The sequence below is a fragment of the Natator depressus genome, chromosome 7 (assembly GCF_965152275.1).
Source record: "Natator depressus isolate rNatDep1 chromosome 7, rNatDep2.hap1, whole genome shotgun sequence".
Lineage (NCBI taxonomy): Eukaryota > Metazoa > Chordata > Testudines > Cheloniidae > Natator > Natator depressus.
In genome coordinates this window covers 72,261,842-72,278,394 of record NC_134240.1, presented here as the reverse complement: position 1 = coordinate 72,278,394, position 16,553 = coordinate 72,261,842, and the positions used below count along the sequence as shown (strand labels likewise).

Here is a 16,553-nt window from a genome sequence, read left to right as displayed (position 1 = left end):
GCCAGGAGGGATTTATGTTACTGCATACATAAAGGTTGTTATCCTTCCCTTTATATTTATGACACTTGTACTAACCCACCACTGCCTCTTATAATTTTCCAGTCATCTGATGAGAAATGTGCATCTGAAACTTAACAACCAATACAGGATAAAACTGACTGTGATAGAGTTTATGAGAGCTGAGGCAGGAGTTACTGCAGACACTAGGAAGCAGAAAACTGCCTTTGTCCTCTCCGTCAACCTTTTCAGTTTGGGGCTATACATTTTTGTTCCCCTTGGGAGCCACTGTGGCTTCTCAGGGATTAATAGACCAAGTCCCAATGCCTTATGTTGACTTTACCTTGACAGCATTGTCACATACAGCATAGATTAGAAGACAGACCTAGAAACTGTGGCTACAGTCTTGCAGTCATTGAGGGTGGCTGGTCTGATAGATTAACAAAATGTACAATAGCAAAGAATGAAACCTAATAACTACAGTACATGCTGTGGGAGTGGAAGATTTAGCTAACATGATACAGGCTCAGTAGGACTGTTGCACTCCAGCCACCATGATACAGGTGTTGTTTTTCCTGTGTCTGGCCAGCAATGACAGAAAGTTTGTGTCACCGTTTACCTCACTGAATGCACTATTGACTAATCTTACTAAAGCATCCGTCCCCTGAAAGGTTACTACGATCTTAAAATGGGAGACAGCATTCCAGGACATCCTGTGTCGCCAGCAAGTACTATGTTCTCCAAGGAATTCATCCTCCAGATCAATGTCCTAGGAGCAGGGGTAGGGGCCACCCTGTCTCAAGAACTGCAGGAAAAAGAACACACTGTGCTCTGGAAACTATCACCAGAAGTGAGTCTTAGGTTAGTGCTGGTAGGAATGCCTGCAGTCAGCTGCCCCATGAAGACACTCCAATATTATCTGCTGGGGACCCATTTCCATTTGGTCACATAACACACACTTCTCCGTTGGCTGAATGTGATGGAAAACTCCATTCCAAGGATGATGAGCTGCCTCCTTAGTCTGCAGCCCTGTTCCTTCTTGGTGCAGCAAAGCATTGGGGCACAACATAAAGCCACAGGCAACTTTCCCTGGGAGAGAGGGAAATGATTCTACAAAGTGTGCTGCTATTCCCACTGATGAAGGAAAGACCCACTCAGGGTCTAGTTGATCCAAGTTGACCCTGCAATTTTACTGATATTTAAGTGTAGGTTCCACTACTGACTTTATTTTTATCAAGACAACCTGAACAGGGCCTGACCTGGTCAGTTAAAGGGGTGGTACCAACTAGCAGCACCACAGTCAGAACTTCCACCATCTCCTCTAAACATACATGTCAGGGGATGAAGATCCTGCAAACTCTCAATAAAACATAAAACCACCCTCCACTGCATGAGGATTCTTTGACTTTGGTTCCCAGCTTTCGGCAGGTAAAGTCAAAGTGTAGGTGGGAAGCTGATTTATCAGGTACTCTTGTGTTAGCTGCTTTTCATGCAACACCCTAGTCCCTTATTCAGCACACCTGTTAAATGCCATATCAGTGCAGGTTATGCTACTTTAGCCCTTACAGCTCTTTTCTGACCAACTTACACCACCATTTGGGTCACTAATGAATTTAGCTCATAGACTCCAAAGGAACAGCACTTGCTTATTAAAGGCTGAACTTGTCCCATGGTCTTTACCCTACTGTAAACAATCTGGGATTAGCTTGTGGCCTGCTTAAGCCACAACCATGAGTAGAATATGGTACACAGCAGCACTTGTAAAGAGGAGCACCAAAGAGATTGTGCCTCTCTGAAGCACAGTCTGGCATGATCCTTGAATAAAATGGGTATGAAATCTGTCCCATGCGCTAGGTTGAAAAAGAATGTTCCTTGACGGTATGTTGGTCCTGCTCCTTGCCCCTCTTATTTCATCCTACCCTCCTGGGAGAAGAGGAAGGGAGGGAGAGTGGCAGCAGTAAAAAGCAGTCCCTGCACTCTGTAACTAATTTTTGTTCTTTACTGTGTGCTGACTATGCAGTAAAAAATAATCACTTTGCATTTCTTTAGGTATTCCCATCTCCTGACACCCTTTATGAACACCGTACCAGCTGTGATTGCCAAAGCTTCTGCCATTCACAACCCCATCATTTATGCCATAACTCATCCCAAATACAGGTAAGGTTGCTCTCTTCAAACACAAATAACATAGCAAAGAAAACCAAATCTATCTCTGATACAACTTTCTCGGATTCATTGAAATCCCGTTGTATGCTAGTGCCTGAGCTGTGCTTCATCTGCTTGTTTTACCTTTATGCTGGGTTTTTTTACCTCTGCAAGTGTGCATGAAGCCAAAAAAGAAAACAGAAAAAGCAGTTCTAAATGCCCTATAAATGTCAGTGGAGTTGTACTCAGAACAAATTACCGTGCAGATGGGAGCTAGAGACATTTATGGAAGGGTGATAGCTGTACTCATTGATCATCTGATAAAGGGTAGAGACCTTTCCTGGCTAAAAACAAGTTTTATGGTCTTTTGCTTTGAAATATTTCCTTGGGAGATGTACCCATTTGTCAATGTTGCAAATAGCAGTTTGCCAAGTTACCCAGACCAATGAGAGTTGGAGTTTGGTAAATGGCTCCATTTCTTTCATGTGTTGTGGGCTTCCCATTCCTCCTTCGCACTTCCATTGTTCAGTCATCTAATAATTGTTTTTTAGTTGTAACATCCAGGTCAACCCCAGTTCAAGTTCAGATGAGGGACATGTGATGTGAACAAGCACAGCTAAGCCATGCAATATTGCTTCTCCCCTTTCAAAAGCATTCTGGGGACTCTGGGGATTCTGGGGTGGGGAAAAGAGCAGTGTAGTAAAAATGATCCCTTACCCCTCATCTAGAAAGAACAGTTTGCTTTAGAGTTTATACCACCACACCGATACTAAGTGAGCAGATGCCCAGGAGGAAGTTAGAATAGCTGCTTAAGGAGAGATTAAAATAATTCTCTATGTGGTAATTCTGCATAGTTCAGTTTAAAGGGCCAGAAGCTTTATTTTTATCCCAGTTCGTCTTTAAGCAGATAAAACATTTTAATAGCTGGTTTCAGTGAAAAAATTACATTTTAATATTCTTCTCCCCGCCCAGCAATGTCAGTAGTAAATTCTGACTCAACAGAATGCTGTAAATCACTCATGTCTTGTTTCTTTAAAATTGTCTTGAAGAGAAGTTGCACACAAAGCAGTATCTGAAATCTGGGAAACTTTTCAGTCTCTGCAGCATGTGTCTGTCTGAATGAATTTCATGTTTATGGTGAGTGGCTTTTTGTGCTGGCAGTTTTATTTAGGCAGAGGGAATTGACTGGTTGGTTCTATTTTGTATCCACTAGAATGGCCATTGCAAAGTATGTGCCGTGCCTTCGACGCCTGCTAAGAGTTTCTCGTAAAGACTCCAGGTCTTGCAGCAGGTATCTCTCAACCAGACGATTCACTATTACCAGCCAGTCTGAGATAAGTGAACTGCAGAAAGGAAAGAGACGGATATCCTCTCTCTCAGACAGTGAATCAGTAAGGAAAACCCTTCAGATATGTTTATTTTGAAAAAGCAAGTAAATAATTTTCATACAGCATCCTTCGAAGTGGTAGGTAGATTAGTGGAAAGATGCATTGTGGTGCTAGGTACAGAGGCTCTCTGAGGGGGTTAATTGGGGGTAAAGCAGAATTTAAAAAAGGAAGATAAAGTTTAAAAGCAGGATGCAAATAACATTGATGTTCTTACAGGTTTGTGTCACTCATGGGAGAATGGACAGATGCACTAATTAGAAGACAAAAAGTGAATGGGACTTAGTGTGTGGTGCTTCAATGACCAGAGATCTGGAACTTGGATACTTAAAAGTGAAATTGCAGTCCCCAAGTAGTGCTTGGAGGGAGGCAAGGTTGTAAAGAAAGAGCCAATGCGCTTTCTGAATGTGAAATGGGCTGCATTTAGAAACAGATTATTTGGCAGATTTAGACAGATCAACAAAATCCATCACAGAACTATTTTTCCAGAAGATCTCAAAAGCTTGCTGCTGCTGCCAAACTAAGTATTGCAAAATGTTGTTTCTGCACGGTAGCTGGAAGCAGGTCAGATTTCTGGAGTCCACATCTCTTTCTAGGTTATTAATGGCACATTAGTGTTCTATTTTCAACCATTTTTATATGATTCCTAAAATGGAAAAATGCCATTATGTTCTATGTGAGTGTTCATGTTTTCAAGTTAATATCCTTTCAGTTGATGTAGTCAAGCTCTGAATTCTGACAGTTACTTTTAACTGTGATTTTTTCCAACTTTTTTTTAATGTTATACTTCTGACTTATCAAGCCAATCAAAATTAAACCCATCAGGCTAAAAGACATTGTTCAACTTGAATGTTTTGAAACTCACTAACAGTTTCTGACAAAACACCTTTTAAATGATGTATCTTGAATTTTTAAAAAAGAAATAATCCTTCAAAACTATTAGTACGCTCTCCCTCTCCCCTTCTCTACTACCCTGCTGATATAAGGGTTTTTCAGCAAGGGAGACATCTAAGGCCCTCATTCTGCAACCGGATTTGCCCAATCAGACACTTGCAGTCATGTAGATTGAAGCCTGGCTACACAGGGAAAATAGTGAAACTGACAAACTGCTGTCAAATTCTCAAAGTATATAAATGTTAAAAAGTTGAATTTTTTTCCTAGCTAACTTCTATCAGGCATCAGTAACCTTAGGTCTGCTTTGGAACTACAGTAGATACAAAATTAAACCTGTCAAACAGAAATGTTATTTCCCCCCCCCCCCCCCGCTGTGTCCTTTAAATTGTTAAGTTGAACACATCACACCCCGATTTCATTAGGAATTCTGACTCATCACTAATTTAGTAGGAAGTTGAAGTTTGTCACACATACCCTTCTCTAAATACTGAAGTTCAAGGGGAAAGCAGGGTATGACTTTAAGACAGAATTTGGCTAAATGTTGTTTTTGACAAGTTTTTCCTTGATTAATATGCTTGATCATCACATGCAATTCCATGAAACCAGGAGTTTCCTTTCCCTAGACATGTACAATACAAAAAGGCAGAGCAAAGACATATTTTGTGCCAAGGTTGGTCAGTCAAGTTATAACTGGCTCTAATTTAGCACCCCCACAAGCAGTTAAATTCTCTATCTACAACTTAGTTGCACTCAAAAGAGTGCAATTTTTTTTCATGCCTTTGAAAAATCTCAAGGAAAATAATTTCCAAACAGATCTTTGCAGTAGAAAGTGGCCAAGTACAGCAGTACAAGAAGAGACTGGCTTTACAAAACAGAACTGTAACTCATTTTATAGCCAACTGATCCAATGCAGGTGGTGATAATTAAATCCATTGTACATGTAAAATGTGAACTATAGAATGTGTGATGTTTCACCATTAGGGTGAAAACAGAACAAAACTGGTGACAGATCCAAAAAGGCATTGAAGCAAGTTCAGCCCCGTCGGAAGCAGATGCAAATTCTGTTGAAGTCAACAGAATCATTACAGGGCTGACCTTCCTCTAGATGAGTCTGTATCCTTTTGATAAAAACTTATATCAAGGTTTTTATGCAATTTTGAACAGTGGCCCCATGAAAAGGTCTCTTATGTGTCTACTCTTTTTTATTCTAACATGTACCAATTTAAAAGGACATTGTCAAGGTATTTTAAAACATATTTTTTGACAATTGCTTATAACAACTTCCTTGAGTTTGGGAGTGAAATCTGTGTCCTAACTAGTGTTACCCTTTATTAATATTTGGTTTGTTGTTGTAGGGCTACTCATTGCTTATGAATGCTTGCTATACACACTTTTCTTTCTTTGTTTTACACTCTCTCTTGTGCTCTCTCGCTCTCCCAATATAAGGAACAATTAGAGCGGATAGAAAACACGAATTTCTGTCTCGTAGGAAATTCTGATATTTTGACATTTTTTAAAAAAAATCAAATCTTTTCAGTGAATGAAAAACTCCAAAACATTTTCCAGTACTGAAATGTCAAAACATTTTGATTGACCTTAATCTCTGCTTCCACTTGAGCTGCTGTGATGCCTCATGGGAGTTGTAATTCTGCGTCCCTCATGTCCCCATTCTTCCCAGAGGGTGCTGCTTCCTGGCTGGACTACATTTCTCCACTCCCACACCATGGAAGTTTCAAAAAAACTGATAGGAAAACTTGATCAAAATTTTTCAATCAGCCCTAGAAAAATATGTAGACCAAGTTTTAGGCTTTCCAACCTTTACAGTGTTGTTTGCACTAATCTAAAACTTTTTGGGTGTATGATGTTGTGTAGAATCAGCTATCTTCTTTGAAATATCTTTCTTACAGTCTTTCCCCTTTATGAACCATGTCCATGTAAAATGTAACTTCATGTTATTGGCCAGAGTAACTGAACCCAAAGGCAACTTAAAGTGCTTGTTTCCAATGTATTCATTGCAGGGCTGCACTGATACAGAAGCTGATGTCGTTAGTGTGATCTCCAGACCAGTCAGTAAACAGCTTTCCTATGAAATTGGCAAATACACTGTTGAAATCAGTGACACAAAAGCCAAATCTAAACCGAAAAGCCATGATTCTGGGATTTTTGAGAAGGTAATAAATGCTGTGCACCATCCAAGCCCTCAAACAACCAATGAGTTAACAAATCTGCACATTTTTTCATAATTAGAATAGAGTCATAGAAAGGTAGGGCTGGAAGGAACCTCAAGAAATGATCAAGTCCAGCCCCCTGCACTGAGGCAGGACCTGGTAAACCTGGACCATCCCTCACAAGTATTTGTCTAACCTGTTCTTAAACGTCCAATGATGGAGATGCCACAACTTCCCTTGGAAGCATAGGTACTAACACCGTGGGATGCTCTGGGGAGGGAGCACCCACAGGAAAAAAATAGTGGGTGCTCAGCACCCACCAGCAGCCCCACGGATCAGCTCCTCCTCCTCCCTCCCAGCGCCTTCCACCTGCTGCGATCAGCTGTTCAGGGGTGTACAGGAGGCATTGGGGGAGAGGGGAAGGAGCAGGGGCAGGAAGAGGGGGAAAGGGGTAGAATGGGGTGGGAAGAGGGAGAGCAGAATGGGTGCAGTAAGAGGCGGCGTGTGGGTGGGAGCTTGGGGGAAGGTGTAGAGTGGGGGCGAGGCCTGGGGCCAAGTGGCGGTCCAGCACCCCCGGGGAAATCACAAAGTTGGCACCTCTACTTGGAAGCCTATTCCAGATCTTAATTATTCTTATAGTTAGTTTTTCCTAATATTTAACCTAAACCTCCCTTGCTGAAGATAAAGCCCCTTACTTCCTGTCCTACCTTTAGTGGACATGAAAAACAATTGATCCCCATCCTCTTTATAACAGACCTTAACATATTTGAAGATTATTATTAGGTCTCCCCTCATTCTTTTCTCAAGATTAAACATGCCCAGATTTTTTAACCTTTCTTCATAGGGGAAGTTTTCTAAACCTTTTATCATTTTTGTTGCTCTCCTCCGGACTCTCCAGTTTGGCCAGATCGTTCCTGCAATGTGGCACCCAGAAATGGACACAATACTCCAGCTGAGGCCTGACCATTGCCGAGTAGAGCAGGACAATTACCTCCTGTGTCTTGCCTATGACACTCCTGTAATATACCCCAGAATGATGATAGCCTTTTTTGCAACTGCATCACATTGTTGACTCATATTCCATTTGTGATTCACTATAACCCCCCGTTCTTTTCAGCACTACTGCAACCTAGAAAGTTATTCCTCAGTTTGTAGTTGTGCATTCGATTTTTTCCTTTCTAAGTATAGTACTTTGCACTTATCTTTATTGAATATCATCTTGATTTCAGTAATGAGGGTTCCTACATAGTGGGGGAAAATAACCCTGAGGGTTAACTTTATGTGGTTAAAACACTTTACAGCTTGCAGTGATATGAATGTGATGAGTAATGACCTTGAGGTTGTAAAAGGTCCTCAGCTTTCTATTTTCAGCACTGGTTCATTTTCCAGTTGTCTTTGTTACATTTGCAAGGGGCAGAGGAGGCAGGATGTTTGTTCTTTGCTTCTGAACGTCTTGTATTTTTGTTTTTAAACTGTCATTTGTTGCTTATTCATCATGTGTTCTGCAGTGTCTAAATTACTTATCATGAACACACTTTTTTATGCTCTGTAGTCATATACTGTAACTAATTAACTGAGATGGTGGCTAGAAATACAAAATAACACTGACCTTTGTAGTTCACTATATTTCAATCCTCCGGTTTCCTCCCCCGCCATTCCCCCTTCTTTTATTTCACATGCCACTTGGTGTAGAATATTGTGACATGCCTGTGTGTCATGTATGGGCTTTTTTTCTCATTTATCTTTTAGACTTCTGAAGATGCCGATGACATTTCCATGGTGGAGCTGAATGTCAGAGAGTGCAGTTCCTCTCTTGTTGTAAGTATTATTTTAGTATTTGTCAGGAGTTGAATTGAGGAAAGAAAGCAGTGATTTTTTTCTAATCTCTGAACACAGACTAAGCTCTGCCCCCCACTGTTGACTGTGCAAGATATGATCATAAGTAAGGATGTGAGTTTGTCACAGCAGTCACAGATTCCATGACTTTCCGTGACTTCTGCAGTGGCTGGTGCGCCTGGCCCGGGGGCAGCTCAGGTAGCCCCTGCAGCAGTCGCACCGACCAATGCTGGAGCAGACTCGGGCCACTGCTCTCCCTTCCCCCAGCAACAGCAGGAGTTTGGGTGTGGGAGGGGGAAGGGGGTTAGGGCCTGGGACAGGGTGAGGCAGAATCTGTGCTGCGCTTACCTCAGAGGGCTCCCTGGAAGCAGCAACATCCCCCTTACTCAGCTCCTAGGCGGAGGCATGGCCAGGCAGCTCTGCACACTGCTTCCACCTGCAGGCACCGCCTCTGCAGCTCCCACTGGCCGCGGTTCCTGGCCAGTGGGACCTGTGAAGCCGGTGCTCTGGGCGGAGGCAACACGCAGAGCTGCCTAGGAGCTGAGTGAGGAGGATGTCCCCACTCCCAGGGAGGAGCGGAGCCAGGTAGGGAGCCTGCCAGCCCTGCCCACCCCAGCACCACAGGAACCTGGGCCGTGCACTGCTGCCCACCACCCCCAGCACCAGTGGGGATCCTGGCCAGGCTGCGCGCCGCTGCCCCCCCAGCACCTGTGGTGCCCCTGGGCCACACCCCAGCACCCACAGGGTGCCCCCCCCAATTTAGTCAGGGGTATATAGTAGAAGTAATGGACCCCACTGGGCTCCTCACTAGTGCTTAGAAGCCCTTTGTGCTAGGTTCTGTATGAACACATATTGTAGCAAGATGAGAGGTTCCTGCTCCAAATAACTTAGTCTAAAATACTAAACAACTAAGCTAATTGTAAAATAGTTTGTTAATTAAATGTTAAACAGGATTGCTGTTGGACTATCAATTGAAGATAAAGTATACTATATAAGCCTTAATTATATCTTGAAACAAGTAAGATGAATGAGGAAGAAAAGAGTTCTCCTGATGAACTTTTAAGTGGAAATCATGACTCTAAAACTTGACTGTGCCCTTACTGCTGTCCGAGCCATAAAGTGTCAGCAAGAGTGCAAAGGAAAACAGAAGGAGGATCCTCAACTCATAAAAATCCTAGAAAATGTTATAGAAAATATATCTTTGCTTGCCTCTTAGATTATTTAAGCAAAAACTGAAAAAAAATCATATCCTACAACAGTTAATGCTGTATTTGGGGTCATAATTGTAGCATACTATGACAGGTTTTGCAAGGGCAGTTTTGAAACATCAGGTGCTTATCTTTTTTCCTATCCAAGATGGATCATGCTGGAGAAAGGAAATGGTATGCAAGAGATTTATTTACTTTCATGCATTTAAGATAAGGGCATAGTAGTCCTGTTGTGTCTTTTTCTTTAATAACAGACACTTCCTTTCCAACCCCCATTAAGAAAGAAAAAAATATTTCCTGACTCTTGTTTTGTAGAGGATTTGCTTTGGAGTAAGGTGTTTCTTCCTACAAAAAGTCAATATTCCACAGTCACTGAATATTGCTATCGAAAAGAAAGCTGTTAACCTTTTGTTACTCTTTGTGCAGGCCCTGCCATCTATAACCTATAGCCTTGAGGAAATCCAAGTAAGTGTTTTTCGGGGCGGGGGGGGAGGGGGGTTTGTGTGTGATTTTTTTATATACTTTTATAACTTGGGAGAGCACCACCCTTTTGAGCAATCCCATACTAACGTATTCTTATCTGATGATGATGCTGTGGCACAGCGATAATTTTTTAACACATCCCATGAGTGGATTATCTCTAATCCATCTGCCCTAAATCCAGCTAGATGAAAAAAAAAAAGAGAGAAGAATTATTGGCAGAAATCAGCATTTAAGTGTGAATCTGTGTTATCTTTAGACTGCACTGTGAATGCTAACACACGTGCCTGAAATAGGTCTTTTCATAGTTAGTAGTAAGCTTTACTATTCTCTCTACAGCTTTATGAAGATATCATTCCAACACACTCCTTTTCTTGGTCCTTCACTAGTATCATCCAGTATTTTCCATTGCTGAATTAATTCTATTCACCTTTCCACTCTTTCCTCTCTTACTTCACTGTTTACTTCACTATTTGGTGTCTCATTTCAAGGCCTCCATGCTGTGGTTCACTTTGGTCTATCTTTTATCATCTCTAACCCTGATAATGCCTCATCAATTGCCATCTGATTTGATTAGATTTTTGGAGGGAAGTAACCATCTATTTTCTGGAATTCATGTGTACTTCTAGCTTTACCAGATCCTTACGCTGGCTTCCTTGCACTATTGTTCACAGAGGCATGTGCTATTATTAACCCAAACCTTCATCAGAGTACTGGGGAGTGTGCCTGAAGTATCAAAGTGTTAAGGAATGTAAGCGCTGTGCTTTGGTATATTAGTTTGTTTAGTAAGATATTTTTCAGAAGTCACTCCTGGGATACATCAAAAAAGTTTCTAGGTCAAATTCTTTCCCATTCCTATAAGATCTGTTTTGGTTTAGCAGTGGTGATTGTCAGAGTGCTTGTCCAAATGTTTGTCACTTTCCCCTTTAGTGGACTGTTGCAATCTGATCATCTTGCAGACAACTGTGTTTTACATTTCTCTTAAATCCTTGCATGCTTAAGACAGGTGAGGGCCTGAATGGCACTGGACTACGAAAAGGAGACTCTCACTCTAGACCGTCTGCAGCCCAGATACCCAGCATTATAATAACATACAGCAACGTCCAGGGAATGGAACAGCCTTCTGAATACAGCTCTGACTTCAGGTTCCTTAAGAATAGTAGCCACAGCCAGGATAAGGACTACAGTAGCCAACCAGACAGACTGTACCAGGGTGTTGCTTTAGCCAGTATCTTAGGAGAAACCACAGATCAACTGAGCGCAGAAGACCTTCCAAAATTGCTCTGATCCACGGAAAGCCACCATTCCTACAGTGACCCAACACGAGATAAGCCAAGGGTAAAAAGAAGACGCTGAAGCAGCATCTGAGCTCTCTCCAGTGGTTGGTTTCCTGTTCTAGCTCGTGTGTTAGAACAAGTATATTATTTCTCCACAATCTAGATCATGAAATTACACTTTTCACTCAGATTTCACTCTGTTCAGGAATTAGCAACTATTGTGTGAACACCACCTTCAGTTACAGTATATGCAGGCTTCATGATAAGACTCCATTCTGTGGGGTTAAGATTCAGATAATGGTCTTTGTTCATTGCCAGATCTCAGCCACAGTTACTATACCAGAAAGAAACACTTTTAGAAGGTAAATTATAGAGTTGAGAGTATTTGAGAAAACGTACAGTACCTGGTGGAGAAGGTTTCTTATTTTTGTTAAAGCTCTCTAAGTAGACCATGTTTAAGTGCAATATCAGTGCTCCACTCCCTTCTTAGTTCCATGCTTTTTCTCAAGCTCTTGTATGGTTTTGTTAAAAAGCAATGCACTTAAAAAGCAGTTTGAGGTCTCAGATCATTGTCCTTATCTCAAGGAAGGGAAGTCATTTTCAAGTGTGGCCCATGCTCCCCTTCCCTCCTGTCTTCCTTCTGTGTCAGTTATTAAGTGACCAGTCCAATCCTGGCTCAGCTCACTTGCTCCAGAACAATATGAAAGATTCTGGAAGCTAATGAGCTTCAGTCACCATGTTTCAAGGCTGAGGAAGCTGTAATTAAATGTCTTATTGGTAAAGAGCTGCTGCTGGCTGAGAAAGGTACTCTATTAAGAAACTCTTTCAAAATTAACTTAGAGCTCAGTGCATTCTGGTTCTGATTTTTCTATTATGAGGGGAAAGGAGGGTTTGACACCACTACCCCAGGCACCCACAAAACATGGAATCCCCATTACCTCAGCATTTAACCATGCTTCTTACCTCTTCTGGACAGCAACAGTCAGGGCCTCCTTCAACTGTAGCTATCCCGGCTACTCAACACATGTGAGTGTGTGTGTGTGTGTCTCAGCACACAGGAGGAAAATAGCTGTCTGTAGTAATAATTTATGCTGGCCTTCCCCTGTAGATCTTTTTAGGGTATCAGGTAAAGGGGTAGAATCCAGATGAAATCTATGGAGTCAGTATTCTGAGAAGACTTAGGCCTGGTCTACACTGCAGAGTTACGTTGACAGAAGGCAGCTTATGTTGACCTAACTCTGTGAGCATCAACACTAAAATGTAGCTCCCACTGATGTAAGTCACCCACTACATTGACTTAATAATTCCACCTCCACAAAAGGCATAGCACTTAAGTTGATATAGGTAGGGCAACAAAGGGTCAATGTAGACACTGCATTACTTACATTGCCTGTTAGCTATCAGCCCCAAGGCCGGGTGGTGGTGGTAGTGGCTCCAGCTGTGAGCCCAATGCAGGGCTCACAGCTTGGGCTGTCAACCCCCAGCAGCAGGGCTCCAGCTGAGGACGCACACCACCAACGGCGGGAGGGAGGTGGGGAATAGTATGGACATGAAAAACCTCAAAGTAATTACTGCAGTGGCTATACGTCGACCTAACTAAGGTCGACTTCATTTTGTAGTGTAGTCTTGCCCTTAGATAGGTGGGGAAAGCATTCTGCAGAGATGGTACTTATATTTTGAGCACCACCAAGCCTGGATCTGTGAGGGCTGATTCCCCTTTGAGCACGTTGGTGGGAAAAAACAAAGTGGGTTTTATTTACTTTAATGCCTCTTTACACCAATCTGGTATCATAAAGGGCCTTAAAGTGACTGTAAATGTAATTCCAGAGTGGTGTAAAGAGGCCTCAATGTAAAGGATGTAAATGTAAATGTAATGTAAACCAGGTCCTAGGAATGTTGATTTGAAACAAACCTTTTGAGTTTTGCTCATCTCTAATTATAACCTGTGTTTGTGACATGACCATAACTTCTGCAGTAGCTAAGTGTGACATCACAGATAGGACTGTGAATTCAGGCAGGGAACAAACTGCAGGAGGAAATAAACTATTCAGAAATCAAGATGTTTTCATGTAAATGAAATAAAAGGAATTTAGAGATGGAAAAGATCTATCATAACTCCTTCACCATTAACTTGCCTGGGCAGGATATTGTCCCCAGATACAGCACATAAAAGATATTAAATTGATAGAACAGATACTGTTAGTTATAAAGAACAGGGAAAGAGGTGAAAAAAGGATATTGTATCTTAACAAAAGGTGTGTTGGAAAATTCCCATCAACTATAAACAGTTCTTTAAGAGCTATTATTCACGCTATAAAAAATATTTTAAACACCCCTTCCTTCCCACTTGTGTAGCCATTTGCTTTTGTACAAAATAAGTGTCAAATGCTACCAAATGATTATGCTCCACTCACACTGGTGGGAGTTTTGCACCCACTTCTTATAGGTGTAAATTAGGTGCAAAGCAATGGTGAAATCATGCACAGAGTCTATTAAGAAAACGTTCAAAGCTCATATACATTCTATTGAGTATTAATAAGAGACATGAGAATACACTATGTGTCACTAAAACTATCCTCATCACTTGTTATGATTTTATTCCTCTGTAACATACTTGGAGATAATACTCCGAACTGTACTGCATTGCCTGCTGCTCTGGTCAAACTTTGCTTATAGAATATTTAAAAGAATACCTCCATGACTGGGAAAGCCTTCTGAATCTGCAGCATGTTGTTCTCCATTTCCTTCTTCTCAGCATGTACCAGAGATTATTCTGCATCTATAAAAAAAAAAACTACAGCTCTTAGCACTTGTCTGCTTACAAAGACATTGAAATGTGTGTATTAATTAGTGAAGAGTGAAGCATTAGTGAAGCATTTCAAGTCTCTTCTGTAAAGTCCTGTGTCCATGAAATCCAGTCCAGCTACCCCACCTCTCCCAAAACTATGGAAATCATTCATGGCATAGACTAGTAAATTAACTTCATCTATCTTCCCCTGTCAAGAATGCTGTAATCCCCACCAGCATTTGTAATAAATAAATAATTAGTTCACATTTCATCTAATTTTAGTGGCTTTATATTGTCCCCTATCCCTGGCTTAGCAGCCACTCTTTTTGCTTTGCTGTCTCTTTATACTTCCTTAAAGTGGACGACCAACTGGATTAAAATGAGTTAGGACCGAGATGATTTGTGTTTCAGTGAAAGTTGGCTGCCCAGTGTGATTTCCACTGGAAAGTGGACCTGTTGTTTTACACATGTGCATGTGTGTGTTTCAGAGATTGGGATGTAAAACAGAACTATAATGAGGCAGAAGCACTTCCCTTTGGACTTTTGTGCTGTAACAGGTATTCTGAGGCCAATCTATTGTCAAGGAAATCTGTGGGTTGTGCTATGAGTTAGAGTTAATTCATGCATGACTTTGCACCTCCAAAGAGTTGAGTTCAAATTCTGGCTTAGGTCCCAAGTGAAAATGTGTTTGATGGTCTCTTCTATTCATGCACAGCACAAAATCACTATGCAATCTGTTACAATTCATCATGATTGGCAGTTCCCACTAAGGAGAGCCTGAGGACTGGAAAAGCAGGAGGCTGTTGCAGGTCAGGACTGAAGTGCATTTGCACAGCTTCAGAAGATGCTTACAGGCAGACAACCAGCACTGTAGTCAGTTGTAGCCCAGATTCTTAGTCCCTTGCTCTCACAGACTACATACTCACTTTCCTTAAAAAAAAATACCTAGCTATTATTATTATGGAAACTGTTTTGCAACCACTACTGTAATGAGAGCTGCAGCAACTGCTGTAATTAACAAACTATTACATTATTATTTTGGTGGCTGGCCACAAATAATTCAGTGGTGGTCTTTTAACAAGCGCAAGGGTTCAATGTAATAGGGATCCTAGTACTAGCAGCCTTCTGTTAGAAATAGGCTTATATAAAAGAAACTCTAAAATAAGAAATGTATTAATTCCCTTAATTTTTCTATTATTATTTCTATGTGAAGCTCTTAGTCGAGGGCTTTATGTCAGCATATCTATATTCTTGTAAATACTGTGGATTAAATATATCACTGGTAATTCCATTCAAGTCAATGAAGTTTCTCCAGAAGTGAATTTGTCCCTGAGATTCCTCTATGCTGTGTTAGAATTACAGTCTGGCCTTGTTTACACTAGGAAAATCTTTCTTCAGTGGTTCAGCTCCAATAGTTCTGCCAATGGTAAGGGTTCTAGTATAGAACCACTGCAGAATTTCTTAGCGCTATGTCCTTTAAGAAGGTAGGTGGCTACCTTTTTAAAGGAATGCACCTCTACAGAAAGGCTCATATGTCTTCCAAGTGTAGATGCTCCCTGACTGTGTATATACAGGTGAGGCTCCCGTGATACTTGCCATATGTGCTGGCATTATTGTTGGGTGGCAGATCCTCACTCACTTATTGGCTATAATTTTGGCACCAGTATTGTGGGGATCTTTCTGCCCTTGCACAGCCAGTGCATCAGTGGTTGAGACTGAGGAGAGAAATTCAGCCCCCAGATGCAGCAAACTTTGTTTCAGTTTTTAAAGCAAACAGCACATAGACATTAAGTGTTGAACATTTCTGTGCTCGCTCTCGGGAGAAGCACAAAGATGGCAGCTGTGAATGGTCTCTAATTAAGAAGGTTGGGATGAGGGGGAATGCCTTCTTATGCCCTCCCCTTGGTTGGGCACCTGTGCTGTGGCTGGCCATAAGCTATCTTTGATCAGACAAACACAGAAACTGACAACAGAAAGGGAAGGGATCAGGTTCAAGGTAATCACTGGATAAAAAGCTGCAAAATGAATGCTGTCTATGAAGCATATTTGGGCCTGATCCAAAATCTGTTTGAGTTGATGGAAAGACTCCTGTTGACTTCACTTGGTTATGAATTAGGCCTTAAATGTGTTTGTAAAACCTAAGCAAACAGATTTCAGAGTAACAGCCGTGTTAGTCTGTATTCGCAAAAAGAAAAGGAGTACCTGTGGCACCTTAGAGACTAACCAATTTATTTGAGCATAAGCTTTCGTGAGCTACAGCTCATTTCATCGGATGCATACCGATGAAGTGAGCTGTAGCTCACGAAAGCTTATGCTCAAATAAATTGGTTAGTCTCTAAGGTGCCACAAGTACTCCTTTTCTTTAAGCAAATAGA

At 41.5% G+C, this 16,553-nt stretch overlaps 1 protein-coding gene across 1 annotated transcript in view; it reads left to right on the top strand.

Moving 5' to 3' along the window:
- OPN4 (opsin 4) overlaps nucleotides 1-11,943 on the top strand; it is a 36,995-nt gene extending 25,052 nt beyond the window's left edge. Inside the window, exons 8-13 of the mRNA XM_074959636.1 lie at nucleotides 2,047-2,154; nucleotides 3,356-3,533; nucleotides 6,440-6,592; nucleotides 8,339-8,407; nucleotides 10,060-10,098; nucleotides 11,116-11,943. Of these exons, the coding sequence (XP_074815737.1) occupies nucleotides 2,047-2,154; nucleotides 3,356-3,533; nucleotides 6,440-6,592; nucleotides 8,339-8,407; nucleotides 10,060-10,098; nucleotides 11,116-11,400 (832 nt within the window). The 3' untranslated portion in view covers nucleotides 11,401-11,943. The remainder of the gene's footprint in view (nucleotides 1-2,046; nucleotides 2,155-3,355; nucleotides 3,534-6,439; nucleotides 6,593-8,338; nucleotides 8,408-10,059; nucleotides 10,099-11,115) is intronic.
- Nucleotides 11,944-16,553: the final 4,610 nt, after the last annotated feature.